This window comes from Silurus aristotelis (genome assembly GCF_946808225.1).
Source record: "Silurus aristotelis genome assembly, chromosome: 14".
NCBI classification, from domain to species: Eukaryota; Metazoa; Chordata; class Actinopteri; order Siluriformes; family Siluridae; genus Silurus; species Silurus aristotelis.
The window spans coordinates 20,221,193-20,243,573 of record NC_139587.1 but is presented as its reverse complement, the minus strand read 5'-3'; the positions used below and the strand labels follow the sequence as shown (position 1 = coordinate 20,243,573).

At 37.0% G+C, this 22,381-nt stretch overlaps 2 protein-coding genes across 4 annotated transcripts; both read left to right on the top strand.

Moving 5' to 3' along the window:
• The first annotated feature begins 563 nt into the window (after positions 1 to 563).
• LOC310736441 (ganglioside GM2 activator-like) lies at positions 564 to 3,513 on the top strand. 2 transcript variants are annotated; one of them, XM_083559938.1, is made up of 5 exons: positions 598 to 860; positions 969 to 1,121; positions 2,077 to 2,259; positions 2,757 to 2,932; positions 2,981 to 3,513. In XM_083559938.1, the coding sequence occupies exons 1-4, from the start codon at positions 756 to 758 to the stop codon at positions 2,910 to 2,912; spliced, it is 597 nt and encodes a 198-aa protein (XP_083416064.1). In that variant the 5' UTR covers positions 598 to 755; the 3' UTR covers positions 2,913 to 2,932; positions 2,981 to 3,513. The 2 variants fall into 2 exon arrangements, with proteins under 2 accessions (XP_083416063.1, XP_083416064.1); XM_083559937.1 differs by having other exon boundaries at positions 564 to 860; positions 2,757 to 3,513.
• A 4,243-nt stretch (positions 3,514 to 7,756) lies between these two features.
• On the top strand, positions 7,757 to 21,410 carry ccdc69 (coiled-coil domain containing 69). Of its 2 annotated transcripts, XM_083559936.1 has the most exons (10): positions 7,757 to 7,844; positions 7,934 to 8,000; positions 13,639 to 13,699; positions 14,878 to 15,056; positions 17,421 to 17,508; positions 17,592 to 17,665; positions 17,833 to 17,934; positions 18,061 to 18,180; positions 19,691 to 19,788; positions 20,210 to 21,410. In XM_083559936.1, the coding sequence occupies exons 2-10, from the start codon at positions 7,953 to 7,955 to the stop codon at positions 20,376 to 20,378; spliced, it is 939 nt and encodes a 312-aa protein (XP_083416062.1). In that variant the 5' UTR covers positions 7,757 to 7,844; positions 7,934 to 7,952; the 3' UTR covers positions 20,379 to 21,410. The 2 variants fall into 2 exon arrangements, with proteins under 2 accessions (XP_083416062.1, XP_083416061.1); XM_083559935.1 differs by having other exon boundaries at positions 7,763 to 8,000.
• Positions 21,411 to 22,381: the final 971 nt, after the last annotated feature.

Here is a 22,381-nt window from a genome sequence, read left to right as displayed (position 1 = left end):
ATTTAAAATACTTTATTTGTTAAAAATTTTAGTCACTTTTTAAATAATTATAAGTATAGCACATTTACTAATAATTATATATAAATACATTGTTTTTTGCCAATGCAAATATGTTAAAATGATACATCATGATACCAATGCTATCTTGTACATCACTGATGCATCAATGTTAACTTTTATGCCAATTCACAGATTAAATCTTACTATAACTCAAATATATATCTATATCTATATATTCTGATTTACTCAGAAACTAAGTTCCCATTATTTGAAGAATGGATAACTCAATTGTTGCTTTATTTTTGTAAGATATTTTACTGAAAAACAGTTAGAAGACTTTTATAAAAGAAAAAGTTTTACCCTTCCCAGGTTAAAAAATGTATTACTGTATATGAATAATTTAAATTCTTGATAACCGGGTTATTCTCCCCACCGAGAATCTGTACAAGGGCGTCATCTAGTGGTAACGCAGAATAAACACAACCTCTCGCTTCGGCTGCTTCGTGTTGATAAAGCGCTGCACTGCAATTTTATAAGTGAAGGTTTCCACCGGCCTGCAGGGGGCGCTAAATTATAGCAGAACGCGGAAGAAGCCGAGAATTAAGTGGAGTAAATATTGTGGGATTTCCATTGTGTGAATGTGCAGCACTGGGTGCGAAGCGTCCATCAGGGTTTATAACGCCTCTGCTGTACACTGTTTGTTTTTACATCACACATTTGATATATAAAGACTGCATATAAATCTCGGTAATACAATGCTCTCCTCTATTCCACTGTTTATTGCTTCATGGATGGCTGGTGGCTTTTTTGAGCAAGGAACATGTGCTGTGCAGATCAGAAGACCACTGAGAATAGCCAAGGTGAGAATGAAGCGTGTGTATTAGACATCAGTTAATGAACATGGTTGCAGGAATGACATGGGAAGCTGAGATCGGAAGTGTTAATGCAGCAAGATGTATGCGTGTCAGGTTGTAGGCTTCTCCTGGGAGAACTGTGGGAAGGCGGATGATCCAGCTGTTATGAAGAGTCTCAGTTTGTCTCCAGATCCCATTAACATTCCCGGAGATTTGACAGCAAGTGCAGCTGGGACAACCTCAGTGGCCCTGGTGTCTCCTGTCTCTGTAAGCCCCTTTACACCCTTTCACACTGAACCCAGGTGAACATGCTGAGGTGTTTCTGCAGGATGTGCTTCTTTAATGAGGATAATGACGGGGATATTTTTATGTTTGCGGTAGAGATCCTGTGCAAAATGTAGCCAAAACTTGGGCACCCCTCACTTCAGTGCACTTGTGAAGTTCAGTTATTCTACATATATCTTTGTTCTTTCACACCCTGTTTGGTGTTAATCACATGGGTCTTAGATCACAACAAATGCAGGAAGTGGGAACAAAGAAATAGACTGCATGCTTCTGCTTTTTTTTGGTGTGTATTAATCTTGCCACATATTAGTTGTTAGTTTAGTTTAGTTTAGTCTAAATTAAGTTTCATGTTTCTGTTACAAGCATCAAGTCTAATGATACAATCTAGCCCCTTACTTCAGGTGTCTATATCAGTTTCTGCCTGTTTTTAACTGTTAACTACAGTAAATAGAAAGTATCGCTAGTATTTCCAATGGTGTACTATATCTATTTCATTAGTTATTTATTGTTCAGACCAGTTGGCAATACAAAAATTATTTTTTTGCATAATTTATTACTGTTGGGTCTGAATATTTAACCACAGGATTTGTCAAAAATGCAAAAGAGCATAAATTATAATGCCATATATTTATATTATATTATATTTCATGACACAGGCAGCGTTACACACTTTATCTTGACTCAGCTGTAAATTGATATGCCTGACCTTGTTTATTTCTAAGCAAGCCAATATGGGACTAGATTGTTTTTTCACCTCCTTGGTTGTATTGTCTTGTGTTTATTTATTCTCACTTGTGACTATCACATGCCTCCATAGAACTGATGGAACAAGCTGATTTTATGTCAACATCTCTTTAAGGCTTTGTGAGGACAAATTGCGGATTCATCTGAGTTTATAAACATTTTTTATCAACACATTGATTGTCTGTTATCGCAGCTAAATGTTACTCTGGAGAAAGAGGTGGCTGGTTTCTGGGTCAAGGTTCCATGTTTGGAGGAGCTTGGGAGCTGCCACTATCCGGATGCCTGTGATATATTGGACCAGCTCATTCCTCCGGGTCAGGACTGTCCTGAGCCTTTACACACATACGGCCTTCCCTGCCACTGCCCCTTTAAAGCAGTGAGTGTCAACACTTCCACACACATTAAGCAAACGTGCAGTCAACTGGAGAGATTCTCACACAGTCATTTCTTTAGGTTAGATTGAAACCTATCACGTAGACTTTTTATTAAACTAAGTTCTAAAAACGACATGCTTTTGTCTTACTTTTGTATATAAAATTAAGTATATAGGAAGTAAAGTTACACAGAAAGCGGTAGAATTGCACAAAGTTTCTTTCCAACTGTGACACAGGCAGACATTGTGACATAGATCAGTATTACAAACAGAGTCCTACATAGTGTTAAGTCAACACATCATGTATCATTGGAACAAAGTGTGGAAATCACAAGTAGCCAGCAATGATCATGATCTATACAGGAACAAGGATCATTAAAATGGCTTATAAAATAGGTTACAAAAGGTTTAGTTGGTTAATGTATCTTTTTTTTTTCACTGTTGAGTTTTACATTTTAGCCATAATTTAAACTGCAAACATGTGCTTTTTTTTTTTCAAGGGTGACTACTCTCTACCTCAGTCTGTTTTCTCTCTGCCAAAAGTGGAGCTGCCTTTCTGGCTGACCAATGGCCAGTACCGTGTCCAGGGAGTGCTGGGAAACTTGGACAAAGAGCTTGGATGCCTTAAAGTTACCCTCACTCTACACTCAGATTAACTAACCAAGCCGAGAGGTGGTACGGGACCCTTTATCACACATTGCATGCATTCTGTTCATCAGTGATGCAATTTGGAATCATGCTGAATTGTGGATTTACTATTAGGAATACATGCTTTTTCATTGTGATCAGTAGAAATTAACACAAGTAGCCTGGTTTTAATCGGTGCAGTTCTGAGCCTGTTTTTGATCTAAAATGTTTTTAATACATAAATATTGGAACAGTGAAAAGGTTGTGCACTTTAAAAATTAATTGAGATTTAATTTTAATTGAATGAATGAAACAATTATTTTTAGCATTTGCTATTGTGTCTTTCAGGGCAAAATGTCATCTTATATGTTTTGAATTTGATTTGTGAAGACTACTTGTTTCTATGGTTTATATTTCCTATTTACTGTCACCGTGGGAGGAAAAAAATTTTTTTTCTTTTTTTTTAATTGCATGATGTAAATCTTGTGACGAGGAACATTCTGATAATATCAGTGTTGCTCAAGTCTGGGCTTTTGCATAAAAATACTTTTTAAAATATGATTATTGATGAAACATTTCATTTATAACCCTTTGTCATTTGCCATTTTCATTAAAATGATGTTAGTTAAATCTCTAAGATTTTTTTTTTTTATATTTTCATCCATTTTCACATTGTTTAGCTGTAAATTAGACTGAATGGAAGATTTATTTTAAAAAGCATACTTCAGCTATTCACATATTATTTAAACACGTTTAATCATTTTTGATTACAGAACACTCTTTGTTAAAATTGCAATTTGTTTCAAGCTGAATTTATTTATACTGTAGATAGCTGTTTTTAGTTACTGGGGATTGGATGGGACCCAAAACATTTAAGCATCAAGTAAAACAAGCTATAAATGCACTATAAGAACTCAATAATTAATAGAATTACCTTAATGGCTGATGAAAGTAACCTGTACCACTGTAGCAATATGATAGTATTAGGCAACTGTTAAATGCTTTATTATAATATACAAATAATATAAATAAGATTGTAGTTGTTCACAAGAGTTCTGGCGAATTATCACCTTTAGGAAATTTTGGATTTGGGAAAAATGAGCAGCTGTTACACTGAGGTGCTAATTCCACACTTTGAACACTTGGTGGTGACAAAAACACTTATTATATATGCATTTACTGTCTTTTAGCGTCAACACACAGTATAGTAGTTACTGTATACCAGAGCTACTGAGACACCTGTGTCAGTTGGCAGTTTGATTTGAATGAAGGGAATGTCGTTTCTTTTAGCTGACTATAGAATTCATTATAATATTTCTACATCCAAAACCACAATAATGTAAATTCTTGGGTAGAAAAAATAGCAAAATGATAAAACGTAATAACATATTGGTCAAAAAAATGAACAGGATTTATACAAATGCACTCCTGTGACTCTTGAAATCTAAAAATAGAGAAATTCACTTATAGTCTTATGCAATGATGATTAAAATGTTATAAAATTCAACTACTCTTCACCAATTTGATGCTAACAGCATTAAATGGAACAGCACTGACTCTTCTCTGTAGAAATCTGCACGCAAATTAATCCACAAGTCTCAAACATGTAAAGAAATAAAAGGGGGAAAACTAGCCCATATTAAGTTACTATATTTCTTTATTTAATTCTGCAAAATATTCTGACTGCTGATTAGTTATTAAGACAATTAAAAGCTTTAAATTTTGTGATTTTGGTTTTGGCCCTTTCATTGATCAGGAGTGTATATGTAATGCATTGTTTTAAAAAGGCTTATTTTATTAATCTGATTTCATATTAAACAGGGTAGCACACAGTCTGCACACAGCGAGCAGCAGTATAAGGGTGGAGGAAAACGTGTAACGATTTGGCTATGCAATTGGCATCCCGATAAAATTGTGACTATAAGTTTTTGCCTTGTAGCTACATTGCTAAACTGAAGGAACTTCGGAACATTGAACATATGCTGGCAGATTAATTACAGAGGCGTAAGGGAGAAACTGAATTATTTTTTTTTATTTTAGCTGAAATACACCCTTAAAGCATTGCCTGAGGTGTGCGAGGTAAAATATGATTTGTGAAGCACTGCTTCCTACAGAGTTGTGAATAGGTTGGTTTTGGTCTCAGAATGAAGATTTAGCCATCCAGCTGTAATAATAATAATATACCGAGAGCTGAAGTCTCTATAGTGCAGTATTCATGAGGTTGCATCGTAAAAAATCTGAGTCTGGCCTCTTCACTTGTTATAATCATTCCTTGCATTCCTGCAGAAAACATTCCAAGTCATTCATCACCTGCCCTATTCCAGATGGCCAGGTGGATCTCAAACCATAGCAGTCCTCTACCTTGAACAAATAAAAACCCACATTTTTTTCTTCTCTGTCAGCACATATAATCTAGTTACTATATACAATTAAATTGAATTGAAATCTAAAGTAATATAGAATTCTGTACTAAATTATTAGCAACAACACTTATTAATGTTGAGCATGTATCCTTATCAGATGACTGACATATAACAATGCACTCCATACATATTCCAAGTTATAATTCTGTTACATCATTTCAGTGTTTCTGTCTCATGTTTTCTGCCAATTTGCAGAAATCAGGGGGCAAAATTACATAGATTAGATAATGTGCATCATCAAGCTGAATCATACCAGTCGTTTTCAGGGAAAGTGGGTTTCAGATAGCAGCCGGATTCCAGACATTTCCTTACAGAAAAACAAAAGATATTGTGGGATTATTGCTTGACTACATCATTCTGAATGCCAGCAAAAGGATTCTCCCAATTCACTCAACACAGAGCTTGTGATTGATCCAGAATTAAGAATTGCTATCTTGCTATAATTATATATAGATAATTGCTAAGTATTATTATCTAAGTATTGTTATATATTGTAAAATATTAGAATTTTGTTTTTATTAAGAGTATGTATGCACACTATATGATTCAATTATAACTCATTTATATAGTTTTATTATTTAGACACAGGTAACAAGTTAGACATTCCTGGATTTTAATTAAAATATTCATGATGCTGAAACCACTTTGAGATGATACTGTATATGTGTATAAGAAAGAGAGAGAGAGAGAGAGAGAGAGAGAGAGAGAGAGAGAGAGAGAGAGAGAGAGAGAGTGCTCTTGCATAACAAAGGCAAGAATGTTATCTCAAGACAGCAAAAAAAGTTCAATGGGCCGTGGCATTGATTTTAAGCCTCTGGAACTGTATGGAGAGCTGAATACCATTCGTCCAATCATCATCATGGCAAGATTTGTTATATTGATACTCATCAAACCATTCAGTGAGGTGTTCTAGTTTGGATAGGGATACTGTCACACCACTCCCATTAGGACAGAGAAATTGCTTGTTTGTTTAGTAGTTTTTACTTTATTTTTTTGCAGTGACACTTTTATTTAATGGAACCCGAACCATTCTAGCAAAATGGTTCTTACCACATAACAGAGCCAATGTTTTCTCCATGAATCTGTATACACTATTTTCTCCACATACTATTTATCATTTAATAATATTATATTACTATTAACATTGTCATATCATTAGGTTTTGTATATAATGAATGCTGTTTGATGATCTTTCAAAAGAACCTAGAATTTGTATAATTAGCCTAATGCCACTTAATAGCTTATAATGTCTGTTTTTTAATCTACACAGCTTTGGTCCTTTTATGAATCGTTTTTGTGCTGATAAGGGTCAAATAAACGTGAGTTGCTCATGTCAATATTCCTTGTGTATAATTAGCTCGTATCTTTCTAGGTGAAAACAAACAGATTTTTATTACTGCAATGCCGTTGTTCCTGCACACAGCAGTGTAACTCGTGATTTATCTTACGGCTTGTCACTTTGTTATTTCATCCAATTGGATGTAGGGCCTGCTGCTAACTGAGCCTCTACAGCTGCTAGGCCTTGGAAAGTTCCTCTTCTCACACACAGCAACAACTGCGTTTTTTTATGTCAGATCAGAGCCGTCCCCTATAAATAGACCACGTTTTGACAAAAATGAAAGTGTTTCAGATTCCCTAGATGGCCCCGAGAAGAGGTAGGTTATCATACTGATGCTTAATATAAACCAAATAAGCAGGCCAAGAAGCCAGAAATAGATCATGGTATGATCTGGCAGAAGTACTGTGACATATCATACTGTAACCTATTCCAACATAGTGCCATCATTCTCATACGGTTCAAAATCATTCGCAAGAAGGCCATTAATACATTTTAATATGTGATACTATTCATGTTAAATACAGTATTCTACTGTGCATCATATTCATATGCACGGTCTGTAAATTTAAAAGAGCATGGTGCACACTTTGAAATCCACTGACTGTGCATATAAATATGAAAGTAAATAAATAATAATATATAATTAGTGCAGTAAAACTGGTCAGATGTTATAACGCGTAATTGGCCATCTTGTGTAGTTTGAAGCATTTTTATAGGATGTAGTTTCATTCCGTCAGCAATTTAGTCAAATTTAATTTGAACTGTTTAGTAACCGGTTACAAACCCTGCTCCAATCCATAAGAGTAATACATTAAATTATTCTGAGGTGGTTAATAGTTTTAATAATATTAGTCCTTAGTTTTGCCATTTAATCACGCTAGTCAGTGTGCTTGCGTGTGAAAACTTTACCAAACGTGTTTCAATTACAGTGAACGAACCCTGAACAAAAAAAGAACAACAATTGTGCCCAAATATAAGCGTAATTACGGTAAAATTTAAATCTCAACGGCGCTATTGAAACTTTTTAACTTTTATAGATATAATAAATCTTTTTAGTTTGCTCTGTTATTTTGTTCGTGAGTTTTTGTTTGTACTTCCGGTCATGTTGATGTTTCATTACAGGCAGGTTAATAAAGCGTGGCGCGTCGCCGCCCCGGCGTGCGCGTGCACTGCGGCCGCTGGAGTAAGGAGGTGAGCTCGTGCGGCTGCAATGTTTTGATCGCGAGGTGACTCGAGCAGCTTACTGTCTCTCTCTCTCTGTCTGTCTCCTCACTCACAGCAGTTACAGAGAGGCGACACGGAAAGTCATGGGCTGCCACAATAGCAAAGTTTGTGTCCACGTCCGCCGTAAAAAGGTACGTTCTGATTTCCTTTTACACGTTTTTCGGGTTGTTTTTCAGTGAAAAGTTTGAATGAGGAGAAAGAAAAGCTGACTTAAGTAGGAGCTCCACCAGAGCACGCGAATCTGGAAATTAGCTGTTGTTGCTCCTCAAGCTGCTGACTTCCTTCCTTCCTTCCTTTCTCACGGTAATACAAGATGTTTGATGGAAATGTTCACTTTCAGTTGTTTTTGCTCCTCCACTTGTTTAGCTGTTAGTATTCGAGTGTTAGGGTATTAGAGTATTTGTCTGAAGGGGGTTTCAGTAATCGGCTTTGTGCTGAAACACAGAAATAAGGCTGTGATGTTGGACTGAATGATTTCCGCTCAAATCTGCATAAGGCCACCACTTGCTAGTTTTACAAGACTACATAAATAACCATAGTTTCCAACTTAATCTGGAACACAAGTCACTGATCTGGCCCAGGAACATTAATCCCAGTGTTTCCACGTTTTTGTGTTTGTCTTTTGAGTAGGAATAATGTTGGTGCTCTTCCAATTTACATTCTTTTCCAACTTTTCTTAATGCAACCCAGAGGTCTTGCACTACACTGTCATTCTTCAGTTCTTCAATCTTTGATTGATTATTGAAAGCAGACCTTACACAACGTGATCTCGGACCAAACCTGTGCAATTCATCATCGGCACATGTTTATTTGCATTACAGACTCTTCATTCTCCTAGTCCTTTTAGGGTTTCTTCATTTGCCTGACACGAATTTGACTAGTTTTATTCAAATCCGGCTATGTATAGTGACGTGTGGTCGACGATTTTTGTCTTAAAATAATAAACACTAGCGTTTTTACGAACCACAATGGGTCATATAAAAGGCGTGATCTGTCCAGAAATCCAAGCTTCGAGCACTAAACCTGCCGAACAGGCAATGCTTAGAAATATTTACAAGCTGTCTGAGTGGTTGACATGGCCAACTGGAGAGAAGTGTGAAAGTCTTCATAGCCTAAGCAAGGGAACGTTAGAGAAACCCACTGGCAGCTTCATTCAGAATGCCCCCAAAAACATGAGGCGATAAGCAATAAAGCCCTAGGGTCCGTCAAACCTTTACGGCCCACTTAAACCAGTCAGCAAATGTTGCATGGTTTGGTGTTTTGCACCGGTTTAGGCAGTAACAATCCCCGTGCATAAGGGCCTTTTAGTGTATTCTCTGAACTATTATGTGAACTGTTTAATGTAATAAGCAGGTAGCTGGAGTTTTCTGGATGCAGTGACATAATCTGGTTGTGGTTTTAGCTTTTACATGCTCCACTTGTTTTTGACAGATTGCTTCATAGAACACTTGAATGTGCTGACAGACTTTTCAAGGGTTCAGCGTTGGATTTTACCTCATTAAAAGATTACTTAATGCATGCCCCAGATCAGAGTTCGAATTCCAAATGAATGAATTTTAGAAAAAAGTGAATCCACATGCAAGTTTAAAAACTATAGGGAACGGAAAGAGAGAAATGGGAGCTCAGCTTTTCGTCACCGATCTGTGCAAAGTTGTCTGTATGTGAGACATCTTGCATGGTGCGAGAACATTTTAAATCTTGTCCGTGCATATCTTTTGCCACAAAAGCCTCAAAACCTTAAATCACCCACAGACAGCAATGGCCTTGAGAAGTTTTAAACGTTCACAGTTGGACCACACATTTTTGGAGAAGACTAGGGGAGTGTTCCCATTAGAAGTATGGCATGGCAGTAACATTCCTTTTTTGGGTCTGACCTGTTCATTACTTCTATGTAGTGTGGTTATCATTTTTGAAGAGTTCTGTAGTGATTTAAATATATTGTAGTTGACATTTTGTGCTATCTGTTCATATTTATCATTTCGATGAGAGGAATTTTCCATTTTTGTAATTTATGGATAATTAAAAAAAGTTGGCAACAACTTATACACATAGGAAATACCCATTCTTCATACACAGATTGAGTTGGATTGGATTGCTGTTCGACTTATTGTCAAGACAAAGACCTGTCATCTCAAACAGGCTCAGCATAAAAAAGAACAAATCGCACATTTATAAAAAAAAGTTAGATCATGCCAAATGAGGCCTCATATGTGTTGGCTAATTTATGCTCTCGTTCAACGGAAATTTGCCAACGATGTGAACAAGATTATAGCTTAGGGCAAGTTCAAACGTCTGCGTTATGGATTTATTTCTATTGATCGATGTGTTTAAATTAAAGTGTTGCGAATGATATGTGAGGCATCGTGCCATTGCCACCCAAATCTTATGTGCAAGGGAAAAAAAAACTATTCTTGGCATTCCCAGGCTTCTCCTTTTAACTAATTGCTGATGCTGAATATTGAGGTGTCTTAAACTTTCAGTGATTTTATCAGTTCAGCCAGGGTCAGTGATATCTCAGTGGTTATTCGTTAATCAGAATTTTGTAAGCCCTGATACCAGATGAAACCATGACTTAGTACATGAAATATTTGTATAGATGTTTAAAAACAATAAATGACATAATTTATTCTTGGATTTCAAGGTTATTTCTAACTTAAATGCAATTGTATATAATAGCGCTCTCTGTCTCTCACGCTCTCTTTCTCTCTTATTTTTATATATATATATATAAATATAGAGCGCTATTATATACAATTGCATATATCTATCTATATATATATATATATATAGATAGATATATATATATATATAGATAGATAGATATATCTATATATATATATATATATATATATATATATATATATATATATATATATATATATATATATATATATATTTATATATATTTATATATATTTATATTTTATTATTATAGCTAAATAGTGCTTGTTAGCATTTTTCCCCATGAAGAGAAGGACGATTTTCCTGTGTGAGGCAGCTGAAGTTTAAAGTATCATTGGAAGAGTAATTGATTTTTAAAAATCGGTTGTCTGACTACATTGAATCTGATCATTCCAATCGATTAAGTGGAGAACCATAACATGTTTTCCCCAACTTGGGGGAAAACTGTAATGTCTGTTTAGTAGATCAGTCCATGCTCCTGTTTTATAAGCAATATTATAACTTTGTTCTAACAGACTCTTCTCTGTATGGCAGTCAGGAAGCACATGATGTTAAACCATCAACAATAAAAGTGTGGAGAAAATAAGAGCATGTTAATATTAGGAGAATCTCTGACAGACTATATATCATGTAAACTTAGAGTGAATTTTCTTTACATTTGTTATTCACTGGTTAGCGGTCTTGCTCATAAGATAATTAATATGTAAGCAATAATGGGACTGGATAATAAAAATTTAATAAAAAAACAGATCCATCTGGCTTTCTCACTGAATCCCACTGAATCCCCCCCCATCTCACTCTGTTCACATTGACTCCGGGTTGCATTGATGTCCCTGCCAAATTAGAAGCAAAACATGTTCATTTCTTTGAATGAATTACTGCATAAACTATATGGACAAGTGTATATGGCGACAAATGTATGTGGCCACCTAAACACCACACACTCGTATGTAATTCGTCCTCAAACTGTTGCTACAAAGATGGAAGCACACAATTATTTATGATAATTCTGCATTACAACTTCTCTTAACTGGAACCAAGAGGCCCAAACATGTTCCAACACGACAATGCCCTAGTGCGCAATGTGAGCTCCAGTAAGACAGGGATTGTCAAGTTTGATGTGGTAGAACGCATGTGGGCTGCATAGACGGGCCGTAACTGCACTGATAACCATTTTGCGTAAAACTGACTAGACCCAGGCCTTCTCACCTGACCTCAGTTCCAGACGTTACTAATGCTCTTGTGACTAAATAAGCACAAATGCTCACAGCCACACTCTGAATTCTACTAAAAAGCCTTTTGATTAGAGTGGAGATCATTTTAACAGTAACAGGAGACTGAATCTGGAATGGGATGTTTAACTAGTGCATATAGGTAAACTTGTGAGGTGTCCACATACTCTTTGTACAAGGATATTCTACTGGATTTAATTGCGCTTGAAAGCATCAGTATACCTGTGTACCACAATAAAGTATTTCCTTCGTATTGGAAACTTTGTGTCTGACCCCAGTTTCCACATAATGCAAGAAACCCTTGCATTTATTCAGCATACTTTAGTTTAATGATACTTGCTTTTGGACAGAGAGCTGAAAAGAGAAGCTGAATTTGTTTGGAATTTGAGTTTCAAAACAGCTGGCCACTTAGGCTCAGGGGTGGAGTTAACAATTGCAGGGTAGACAAATGAACAGCCCAACATGCCTTGGACAAGATTATTTATCAGGGCTGTTATGTTTTTTTTATTAAAATTTTTTTGTTGTTGTTATTTACAGCTGCCTAACAGACAAATGAGTTCAGTAAACTGCAGAGGATCATCACGGACATTTCTCTTCTTTAGTTCTAATAATTTTCAAATTGTATTCGTCACATCTGACAGGTGGTAGGAAGTGTTTTTACTAGACAGATTTTTTTAGTTTGCATGGATGGCAGGCAAATCACAGGTAAACAGCTGTAGAAGGAAAAATAAAGTGTGATTCAAAACTATAATACAATTAGCACAAAAGAGAGCAAAAACGAAGAAGCAGCTGAGACTGCAGATCTTCTTTTTCTTTCGGCTGCTCCCATTAGGGGGTGCCACAGGGGATCATCCGTCTCCATACCCCCTGTCTCCTACATCTGCCTCTTTCAAACCAACTACCTGCATGTCTTCTCTCACCACATCCACAAACCTCCTCCTTGATCTTCCTCTTTTCCTCCTTCCTATTGGCTCAATCCTCAGCAGTCTCCTACTGATCTACACCATGTCCGTCCTCTGCGCATGTCCAAACCATCTCAATCGGGCCTCTCTCACTTTGTCCCCAAAACGTCCCACTTTGTCCCTCTAGTAAACACGTATGCATTACAACTACTGTATGTGCCTGATACATCACTGTCTCACACAGTATGCACATGGCAGTCATCCTTACAATCTATTCTATTACAATATTGCCTTTCCATATGCTTGGATTTCATTTTTTCAATGTTTGTATTGTAACAAAAATAAAAGCATGTTGGTCGAGCGCATTCCAATAGTGATGATTATTGAAAATAATTCCTTCGCATGCAGACAAATGTTCATTTGAAAATGAAATCAAAGTAAAGCACATTTAGCTGTCCTGAGCACAATACTAGCAAAATAGGAAGAACTATGAGAAGAGAGCACAAGCTTTAACTTATATGCAGACAGTGTTTACACTGCAGTAATCTGAGTGATTGGTTCGGTTACCAGATGGTATTTTCAGTCCTGCAAGGAATTAGTGAAAAGTTTTTGTGCTGTCTTTAATACATACAAAGTAAACTAACCAAATGAGGTTTTCTGTGTCTTGAATGGAACTATGGCTTTAGCTAATTAGATTTGCATTTGCAGATATGTTAATATTGTTCAATAAATGTGGAACATTCAAACGTGGTATCATTTGAGGTTAAAATGAAGTAAACGCTGAACACCATTTTGGATTCCTCAAATAATATTGTACTTTTCTGTTAGATTTTAAAAGCATAATGATCATTATTGTGGATTGGGAAAAATATTATTGTACACTTGCTTTGCTTTAACTGTCAGCAGGCCTCAAAGTTGTAAATTAAATTACATTTCTTGTCTCCTCACTCAAGAAAAAACAAGCCAAGAATGAAGCCTCGCTCAAGGAGATCAGCAGCACTCATGATGGAAGTGGTAAGTGATTTCCTGTACCTGTCACATAATCAAACACGTGCTGATGATCCTTTGCGAGTGAGTGAGTGATTACAAAAACATGTTTTCAAGCAGGTAGTTGTTATAACTGTTTTAATGGCACTGATGAAAATTTCAATCCTGCAGGACATCGGCACAAAGAATTGCTCCTTATAAAGTTATATATTTACATCGTTTAACATTGTGGGGTTTTTTTTGTTAGTTATTGTTTTGTTTGTTTGTTTTTTGCCTGAAGGAGGTTACACTTCAAGGAGCTTGGCACCAATTAAAAACCTATATTGACATTGGTGAAATTGAGTCATAGCAGCAAAGTGATCAAAAAAAATAAAAAAAAATTACATATGACCTGTTTTGCAAGGTTTTAACATTATGCATTGTAAATGAGAATGTCTGGCATAGGAATTAGGCTAAGGACTGTGTGCTAAAGGCAAGGATCAACTCTCTACCGCACAACATTTACAGGACAAAAACAAACCAGACCATGGTTTTACAACTCTTAGGGAATACTGCCCTACAGAGGCTCAAACTCGTAACACACCTGAACCATCTTTTAAAAAGAGGTGGAAGAGAGAGCAAGACATGAACAATCAAGAAATCATTGATCACATCTAATACCTTGTGTCTAATACACTGCAGAGGAAGCAGGGTGTGCCCAGGCCTGTCTTATAATGGTGTAAAGTACGTCATGGTGTAGGGGACCTTCAAGCCACTTTCGTTACACTGAGAGAATGCTTTTTTTTTTGGTTCTGTTTTTGGTACAGATTTGTTTACAGCTCTGTTTCGGTATGGATCACGCTACTTTCTAATACACATGTTCACATTTCAGGCCATGTGTATTTATGTACAGCTACACATGACTAGAAATAGATATAAATAGGAAACACTCCCAGACAGAAGGTCCCCTACACCATGACGTACTTAACACCATTATAAGACAGGCCTGGGCACACCCTGCTTCCTCTGTGTGCACTGTGTTTCAGCTTTGTGCATCTCTCTTGTGTTCTGGAGCAATTCATATTCATTCATATCATAAGCATAACACTGTGTATTATTGTGCTAATTCTTCATGTGACGACTGAAACCTGTAAAACTCAGTGCAGTGAATTAAGATTGAAAATACACAATCTGATATGCTAATGCCCTGTTTTATTGCTTACCAGTAAAATGCCCGTCTGAGGAGAAGGGCTCCGGTCCAGAGTCTCAGCTAGAAAAGTATGAATGGCAACTAAAAGTCTTGGACCAGGTCTTAGCAGCTACAGGAAGTGAAGAGCGAGACCAACTTTTAAAGGACCACCAACACGGAGACCTGTGCATGCTAGTGCACAGTATCACTGAGATGGTAAAGCTAGTTTATGGATTTACTGGTTGAGTGGAAAAGTTCTTCTGGATCCTTGGTGCTGTCTTAGGTTGTTTAATGCACAAAATCCGGAAAGTCTTTCTTAATATGTGAAGTAAAGAAGGAATGCATATGAATCATGGGTTTAATGCTGAATTGTTAACAGTATTTTTTTAATTTTACTATCAACATTGCATGCACAGCTGAAATGATCTAAAACCTGCATTATGAAAGGTGTGTGTGCGTGTGCGTGCGCGCGCGCGCGCGTGTGTGTGTGAGAAATGCCTCAAATGATGAAATAGGTTAGGCCTTGTTTCATGTTGTACACTAATTGTACCCTGAATTCCCACCTATTAAATTAGTGAAGATTAAATGTTTTAAAAGAATGAATGTGGCATATGTGGTGTTGGTCACACTAAAAAGGGGATAAACAAGGCTCGTCTTGGTCTATTTGCAGCTTATGAGATGCTGTTAGATGAAACATTGCCATGACTAATAATTTAACTAGCCATTATTATTGGTAGTTTAATGCTTATTGCTTTGAAAAACACAGCCTGTTCTTGACAACCTGATATGATTCAAAGCAGAGTGGTGATTTATGCTTCGGGTTTAGGCTGTTGCAGTACAGTTACTAATGAATGTAAACCAGATCGTTCACAGACAAGTTGCTTCAAGTTGCACGCCATTCAAACACAGAAAAGAACAAACAAGCGAGATGATGTCAGCCAGTTATATACTGTAAAGCTGTCACTGATGAACAAGATGTGCTCTTTCCATTACATAAAGAGGATAAAAGTAATTAGGAATATTGCCCGTTTTCTGTGTTTTCGTTAACACTCCTTCCTGTTTGGGGCTGGGAGCTTTGCACACATCTGTCTATCTTCTGGCCAGCAAAGCCAGACATGTTCATTATGGTCTCTGTGGTCTTGCACAGCTGGCTTTTGGTTGGTTTGTACCCAAGAGAAAATTACTTGCATTTACAAATTACTAATTACCAATATGTCTCTATCAAGTGGTCTGGTTCATTGCTGTTTGTGTCACTCTTTAGCAGCTGTCATCAAGTTTTCTACAAAATCATATCCTGGAAAAGGTCTGGTTACAAGGTTAAACACACATTTTCAGTCACTGAGGTTTCATTTCCTTACACATTTAATACTGGAGACCACCAGGGGTCATCTCATAGTCCAGTCTTCTCTTTAGTCTAAATGACGGGTTTTTTTTACTGCTGCATAAACAAGACACATCTATTTTTTTATTTGAATTTTTTTTATATCTTTGAAGTTGCTCTGCGGATTGCTGCCTTTCTGACAATCTATTCTTGAATGAAAACCTCCCTTCTGCATGATCAGTTACCTTTCTGACCACTCCTCACAATAGCACACTCGCATCCTGCAGATGATTTCTTCTTCTAACTACAGAATCTGCTGGGCTTTGTCTGCAAACTTTTAGGCCTCACTCCTGCAACTGTTTTTTTTTTACTGTTTCTTCATACTTTTATAGTATACAACTTCAATGAAAAAGACGTTGCGTATTAAATATGACTGGCTTTACAATGCATTGTCTACACACCTTCACACTTTACACTCCAGTCAGAAAAGTTGTTTTATTCTTTTTGCAAATGTTTAAAGATCTTCCTCTTATTATAGCATGTAGAACACATTTTCTTCTGTTATTGCAATGCATAAATGCCTTTGTGTATATTCCATGTTGTTTTTTAATTTGTTTATCTGTTTTTGTAAGGTCTTGGCACCGGGTTAATTATTTTGTTCCCACTTCGACCACTAAGTTAGTTAGTAAATTTTGGTTAACCAGGATAAAACTTACTTAGATAAAATCTCCGAAATCTCTCTTTTTAAAATTTGTTTACAAGAATGACCTGGCCAACCACTGGATAAAAGTGTCCGCTAAATTATTAAATGTAAATGTCTGTTATATACCCTTGACATTTACTGTAGGTTTTGTCAGCAGAGCTGGATTCTGTACCTGTTCTGTGTTTACTCTTGGTGGAGGGCCTGTTATGTTTTAGAAAATATCAGCAATAAATCTATTTACCAGGATACCTCCTGGTATTTGACTCGCACTGTAGAAAGCTGCATGAGATGTGTTCAGTTATTTATTATCATTTATTTTTTAAAATAGGTCAGGGAACAATGTTTATGAAGGTGCCTAATTAGTTAAACTTTGTAAAAAATCTTAGACAGTTGTTTGACAGGTTTCTTTTAATGCACCAGAGTATATTTATCACCTTTATAAAGCATTAACTTCTAAAAACTGATGTAACAACTCCGCTTGCCAAAAGACTGGCTTGCACACATTGTACTTTTTTTTTTTTTTCTTTATCATATGGTTTATACATCCTGTCAACAGGTGAAGTCTGAGACAGCTGCTGAGCTCAGTGCAGTTCATGAGAACCAGATGAAGAGTTCTAGAGAGCAGCACCAGAGAGAAGTGGAAGGTATGTGCCCATAACTAATCAGAAAGCATGCACTTTGCTATTTCTGTACCCATATAAAATAAGATACATGCTTTCCCCCACAGCGACAAAAGATCTTCACAATGAAGAGAAGAATGCTTTGCAGAAAACGCACACAGCAGTTGAAGGTGCTCTGAAGGTACCCCAGTTGAAAAAAAACACTGAAGTGCTGTCTTGTTCAGTTTACTCTTTATGGATTGTATATGGAAAGGGTTTTATAAACCATGCCTTCGAATGTTGTGTTGCACATACCATTGTGACGTTTGAGTGATGTTTTAGTCTGAACTCTGTGTGAACTCTGAACAGGAGCAGATCGAGCAACTGATGGCGGACCTGAAGCTGTTCGCAGAATTGAAGCAGAGAGTAAAGGAGTCCATGCTGAAAAGAGACCTTCAAAGAAACATAGAAGTAAATAATTTCATGATGATAAATGGGATGTAAATGTAGTTTTTTCCCCCATTAAATTTAATGATTGTACAATATATTCAGTAAAAATGCAACATTTGCTTTGTATCCTGCCCTTTTCTGTGTTAGACTCATGGTAGCCCGGGTGAATTCTGGGAGCAGGAACAGGAGAGTCTGCTAATTGTCATAGAGATGAAGAGCGAGCGTTTACAGGAGCAGGGAAGCAAGCTGCGGCAGATGGAGGCCCTGGTATAAACTCCCACTCACCATTTTTGGTCAGAATGGAAACAGATGACCTCTTCCTCTTACACACTCAGGCTGGATTAAAAGTTCAAGTTCACCAGAATGCAGTGTTTTAAAACAACAGTGCTGACGCTCCCTGTTCAGGGGGAAAAAAAATAAAGACTGTTTAATATTTAACTCTTCAAACTCTTATAAATGCTGAGAAACATGAACAGTATTTTTGGGATACAAAAAAGTATTTATTCCATGTAATGTTGTAAATATAACTAGAAAACTTTGAAGGATAGAATCTGGACTCAGCATGATCACTGGCTGTAGCCTTTTCGTCTTCCTTTTCCTTACTTTGTCTTATTTATCTTTTTTTTTTTTTTTTTCTTTTTTTTTTTTCACTTCCATATGTCAACCTGAGATTATTTAGGTCTTTAGTGAACAGTTTCTGCAACATCATATATGCTGTCATTGTCATCTGAGTGTTTCCCATTGTGTGTGTGTGTGTGTGTGTGTGTGTGTGTGTGTGTGTGTGTGTGTGTGTGTGTGTGTGTGTGTGTGTGTGTGTGTGTGTGTGTGTGTGTGTGTGTGTGTGTGTGTGTGTGTGTGTGTGTGTGTGTGTGTGTGTGTTTTATTTATTTATATATATATATATATATGTATGTATATTGTGTGTGTATGTATATGTGTGTGTATATATATATATATATATATATATATATATATATTTATATATATATATACACACACACACACCTTTTATTTTATTTGATTTTTAATTTTTGTATTCTTAGAATAGACACATTGCGGTTCCCTGGTGGTCTAGTGGTTAGGATGCGGCGCTCTCACCGCTGCGGCCCGGGTTCGATCTCCGGTCTGGAAACCCGACCCCAGCCATTAGGGTTGCACAAGCCTTAGTGCCGGTCCCAAGCCCGGATAAATGGGGAGGGTTGCGTTAGGAAGGGCATCCAGCGTAAAAACGTGCCAAATCAAACATGCGGATGATCCTCTGTGGCGACCCCTAATGGGAGAAGCCGAAAGAGAGTGTGTTTTTTTTTTTTTAAGAATAGACACATTGCAGGAGGTAAAAAAAGATTTAGTACAGCCTGTGATTTTGTGGAATTCACAAAATCTATTTTGTGATTGATGCGTTGGACAAACTAAGCTTCCAGGCTCGCAGACACAATTCAAGGAATTTTAGATGTGAAATTGAACATCCCTATTCCAGAGTGATCCATTCATGTATTAGCTGCTTTTTCTTGATCGGTGTTGTAGTTGAAAAAAACAGAGTGCAACACAAAGATAAACCTCAGATGAGACTCCTTGCAGGGCACCATGTCTGTATATACACACACACGTATGCCAATCTAGTGTGCTCCTGTTTGTAAGTGATGGGAGGGCATTTGAGTAGTCTTTATTCTATGATTAAACATGAATCATGTATTTTTGTGTTTACCTCTCTATTACTTGTCAGGTTGTTGTTGTTTTTTTTAACAAATACTTGATCATGTCTGTACTGTTTTCTCAGGTTGAAAAGAACCTAGCTTTGGAGGACCAGGCCATGCAGGTTCTACAGAAGAATGAGGACCTCAGAGTTCGGATAGATAATTATCAAACACTAATACAGTAAGCAGTTAAAGCATCTAAGTCTAAACTTTACCTAAAGCTCTTTGGCCTCAATCACAATTGCCTTATGTATAGATATTTTCAGCAAATAGTGTGTGTGTGTCTATATGTGTGTCTATATGTGTGTCTATATGTGTGTCTATATGTGTGTCTATATGTGTGTCTATATGTGTGTCTATATGTGTGTCTATATGTGTGTCTATATGTGTGTCTATATGTGTGTCTATATGTGTGTCTATATATGTATATTTATTACACACACAAACACCTGATCATTTTCTATATATATACTACTGCTATTCTATTTTTTAGTTTTCATAGAATTTGGGATTTTTTAAGGTGTGGTTGGGCACTCATTTATTACCTGGAAATTAATTGTGTACTGCACCTTTTCTAATTCTTCCAATATTTCTTTTTTCAGCCAACTGTCCAAGGAGCAGAACGAGCTGCAGGAGGCGCTAGAGAAGCAAACAATGCAGAGCCAGAAACTCAGTCAGGAGAAAGATGAGTTGCTCTTCAAACTTCTCCACAGACGGGAGTCCTGCTCATCTTTTCACATACCCTTGCCTGCGGAAGTTTCCCCAAGCTGACCTGGTCTTACTTTTACTATCTCACACACTGGACTCCACTCACCACAGCCTTGTGTGTTTAAACTCCAGAGTTAAGCAACCCATGCCTCTCGGTTTTAGCCTGCTGCTGGTCTCTTTCCAAATAACTGTTTTAAGGAAACTGTTTTTTTTTTTTTTTTTGCCATACTAAAAATGACATTACATACATTTTGCATATATTCAATCACTGTGTCAAAGATGGGAAATCAGTATGACAGATTTGTTTTATTTATATTTTAGTTTGGTTTTTATTATTTGTTTTTATTTTGAATGCACCTGGTCCTGATGAAGGGTGTGATGATAATGGTTAGCAAAATGTGTTGAAAGCAAAAACTAAGTGCTTTATGATGTTATTTTGAAATATGTACACCGCATTATGGTTATATTTAGTACAATGTTGTTCCAGAAAGCTAACATTATATGATGCTTTCTTTTTCCTTTTTTTCTTATTTGATTTATTGATCTTTAATCTCCTACAATGGTCTTTTTTTTTTCTTCTATGTTTTGCCTTACAAAAGCCAAAGCACTTGCAAGTGTATTTTAAAGCAACAGCTTTTAAAAGCTTTTCAGATGCACTGGCACTTTTACAACAGTATTCATGTATATGTATGTATTTGTATAAGATAGATTGTAGGCTTTTGTGAGTTGTTGGTACATGTTGAACCAGTTTGTTTGCATGCTTACACTTGGGTAAGATTAAATCCTGAGCGCATTCATGTTTTGTTGATTGCAATATGCAAAACTATTCAGTCATTGTTGGGTTTTTTTAGTGAGTATGAGATGATCAGCTAGAACACAATCTAACTTTACAAGATGATAAAGAGCAGTGTTTTGCATATGCAAAGGACCATTTTGTAGATTTGTGCTCAGAGTGAAGGTGTTTTTATTGTCCACACTCATCTCATCTTTTTCTTTTCTTTGTTGTGCATTTTTATGTTGTATATGTTTACCTCTTAAGTGCCTTTTTTTGCCAGGGCCTCGCAAAGAGAGGCTCAATAAAATCATCTGAGGTACACTATTTGTGAAATATACTTCGGATTATTAGTGCACAATGCTACACATAACCAGGTGCTTTGGTGTGGACTGCTTTTATTTTTTATTTTTTTTCGCTTTCAGGATTGGAAGAGATTTTGTGCCGGTAGTATTTCATGTATCGATAAGGAATCCGAGTGTTGAGTTACTTTTCTGGTAGTGCAGCTCTGCTGTATTGACATGTGGCCAGTAGGGGGCAGAGTGGTGACTATGTAACTAATGCACAAAGCAGAATTGATTTTTCTCTGCTTATATAGGCTGGGTTTGCGATGACAGAATTGTAACATTACAAAAGTTAGTCAGTACAGACTCTAGTATTGACCTTTTCGGATTAGACCGTTAATGTAAATAACGTGTTCTCCTTTTATAACATGTATCAGATTTAGACAATCGGTGTATCAACAATTCATCTGATGTGTATGTAAATGATCTGTGATGCTATACTAAATCCCGGGGGACAGAACTCTTTATTTTGGCTACATGGTCTGTCACCCTTGAGGTGCCGTGAGCTTATGTTGATGGTTAACAAGTGACCCTTTTAGCGTTGAGTCAAGTTACCCAGACGTGCACTTTCACTGTGGCCCATGCGGAGAGAATGGTTAGTGGGGCTCTTTTCTTGCAAAATAAGAGCAGTAGAGATACGTGATTGACATCCTGAGTGGTGATGTGTGCCCTGTTGTGGCCCCTTTTTCCTCCTTAGCCTCTCCGCTCACTTTGCGGAATAGGGATCTCGCTCTGTCCCTCTGTCCCCCTCTCCCTCTGTCCCTCTCCCCCCAATCTGCGCCCTTGTGGAACGGCTGAGCGGATGTAAGAGGATCACTTGCTCTATGGCTGTTTGACATGTTGGGACAATACCTGCCCAGGCAGTAGGATAAGTGCAGGTCAGTCCCCTGCAGTGATGTCACACGGTTCCCAGAGCATTTAGCAGCCACCTGGGAGGATCTTCGTGGCCC

Coding starts and splice junctions, on each gene's coding strand:
- LOC310736441 (XM_083559937.1), top strand. CDS start 756: ATGCTCTCCTCTATTCCACTGTTTATTGCTTCATGGATGGCTGGTGGC. Junction 861..968: donor GACCACTGAGAATAGCCAAG/GTGAGAATGAAG, acceptor TATGCGTGTCAG/GTTGTAGGCTTCTCCTGGGA. Junction 2,260..2,756: donor GCCACTGCCCCTTTAAAGCA/GTGAGTGTCAAC, acceptor TTTTTTTTCAAG/GGTGACTACTCTCTACCTCA.
- ccdc69 (XM_083559936.1), top strand. CDS start 7,953: ATGGGCTGCCACAATAGCAAAGTTTGTGTCCACGTCCGCCGTAAAAAG. Junction 17,509..17,591: donor GCACCAGAGAGAAGTGGAAG/GTATGTGCCCAT, acceptor TTTCCCCCACAG/CGACAAAAGATCTTCACAAT. Junction 18,181..19,690: donor TGCGGCAGATGGAGGCCCTG/GTATAAACTCCC, acceptor CTGTTTTCTCAG/GTTGAAAAGAACCTAGCTTT.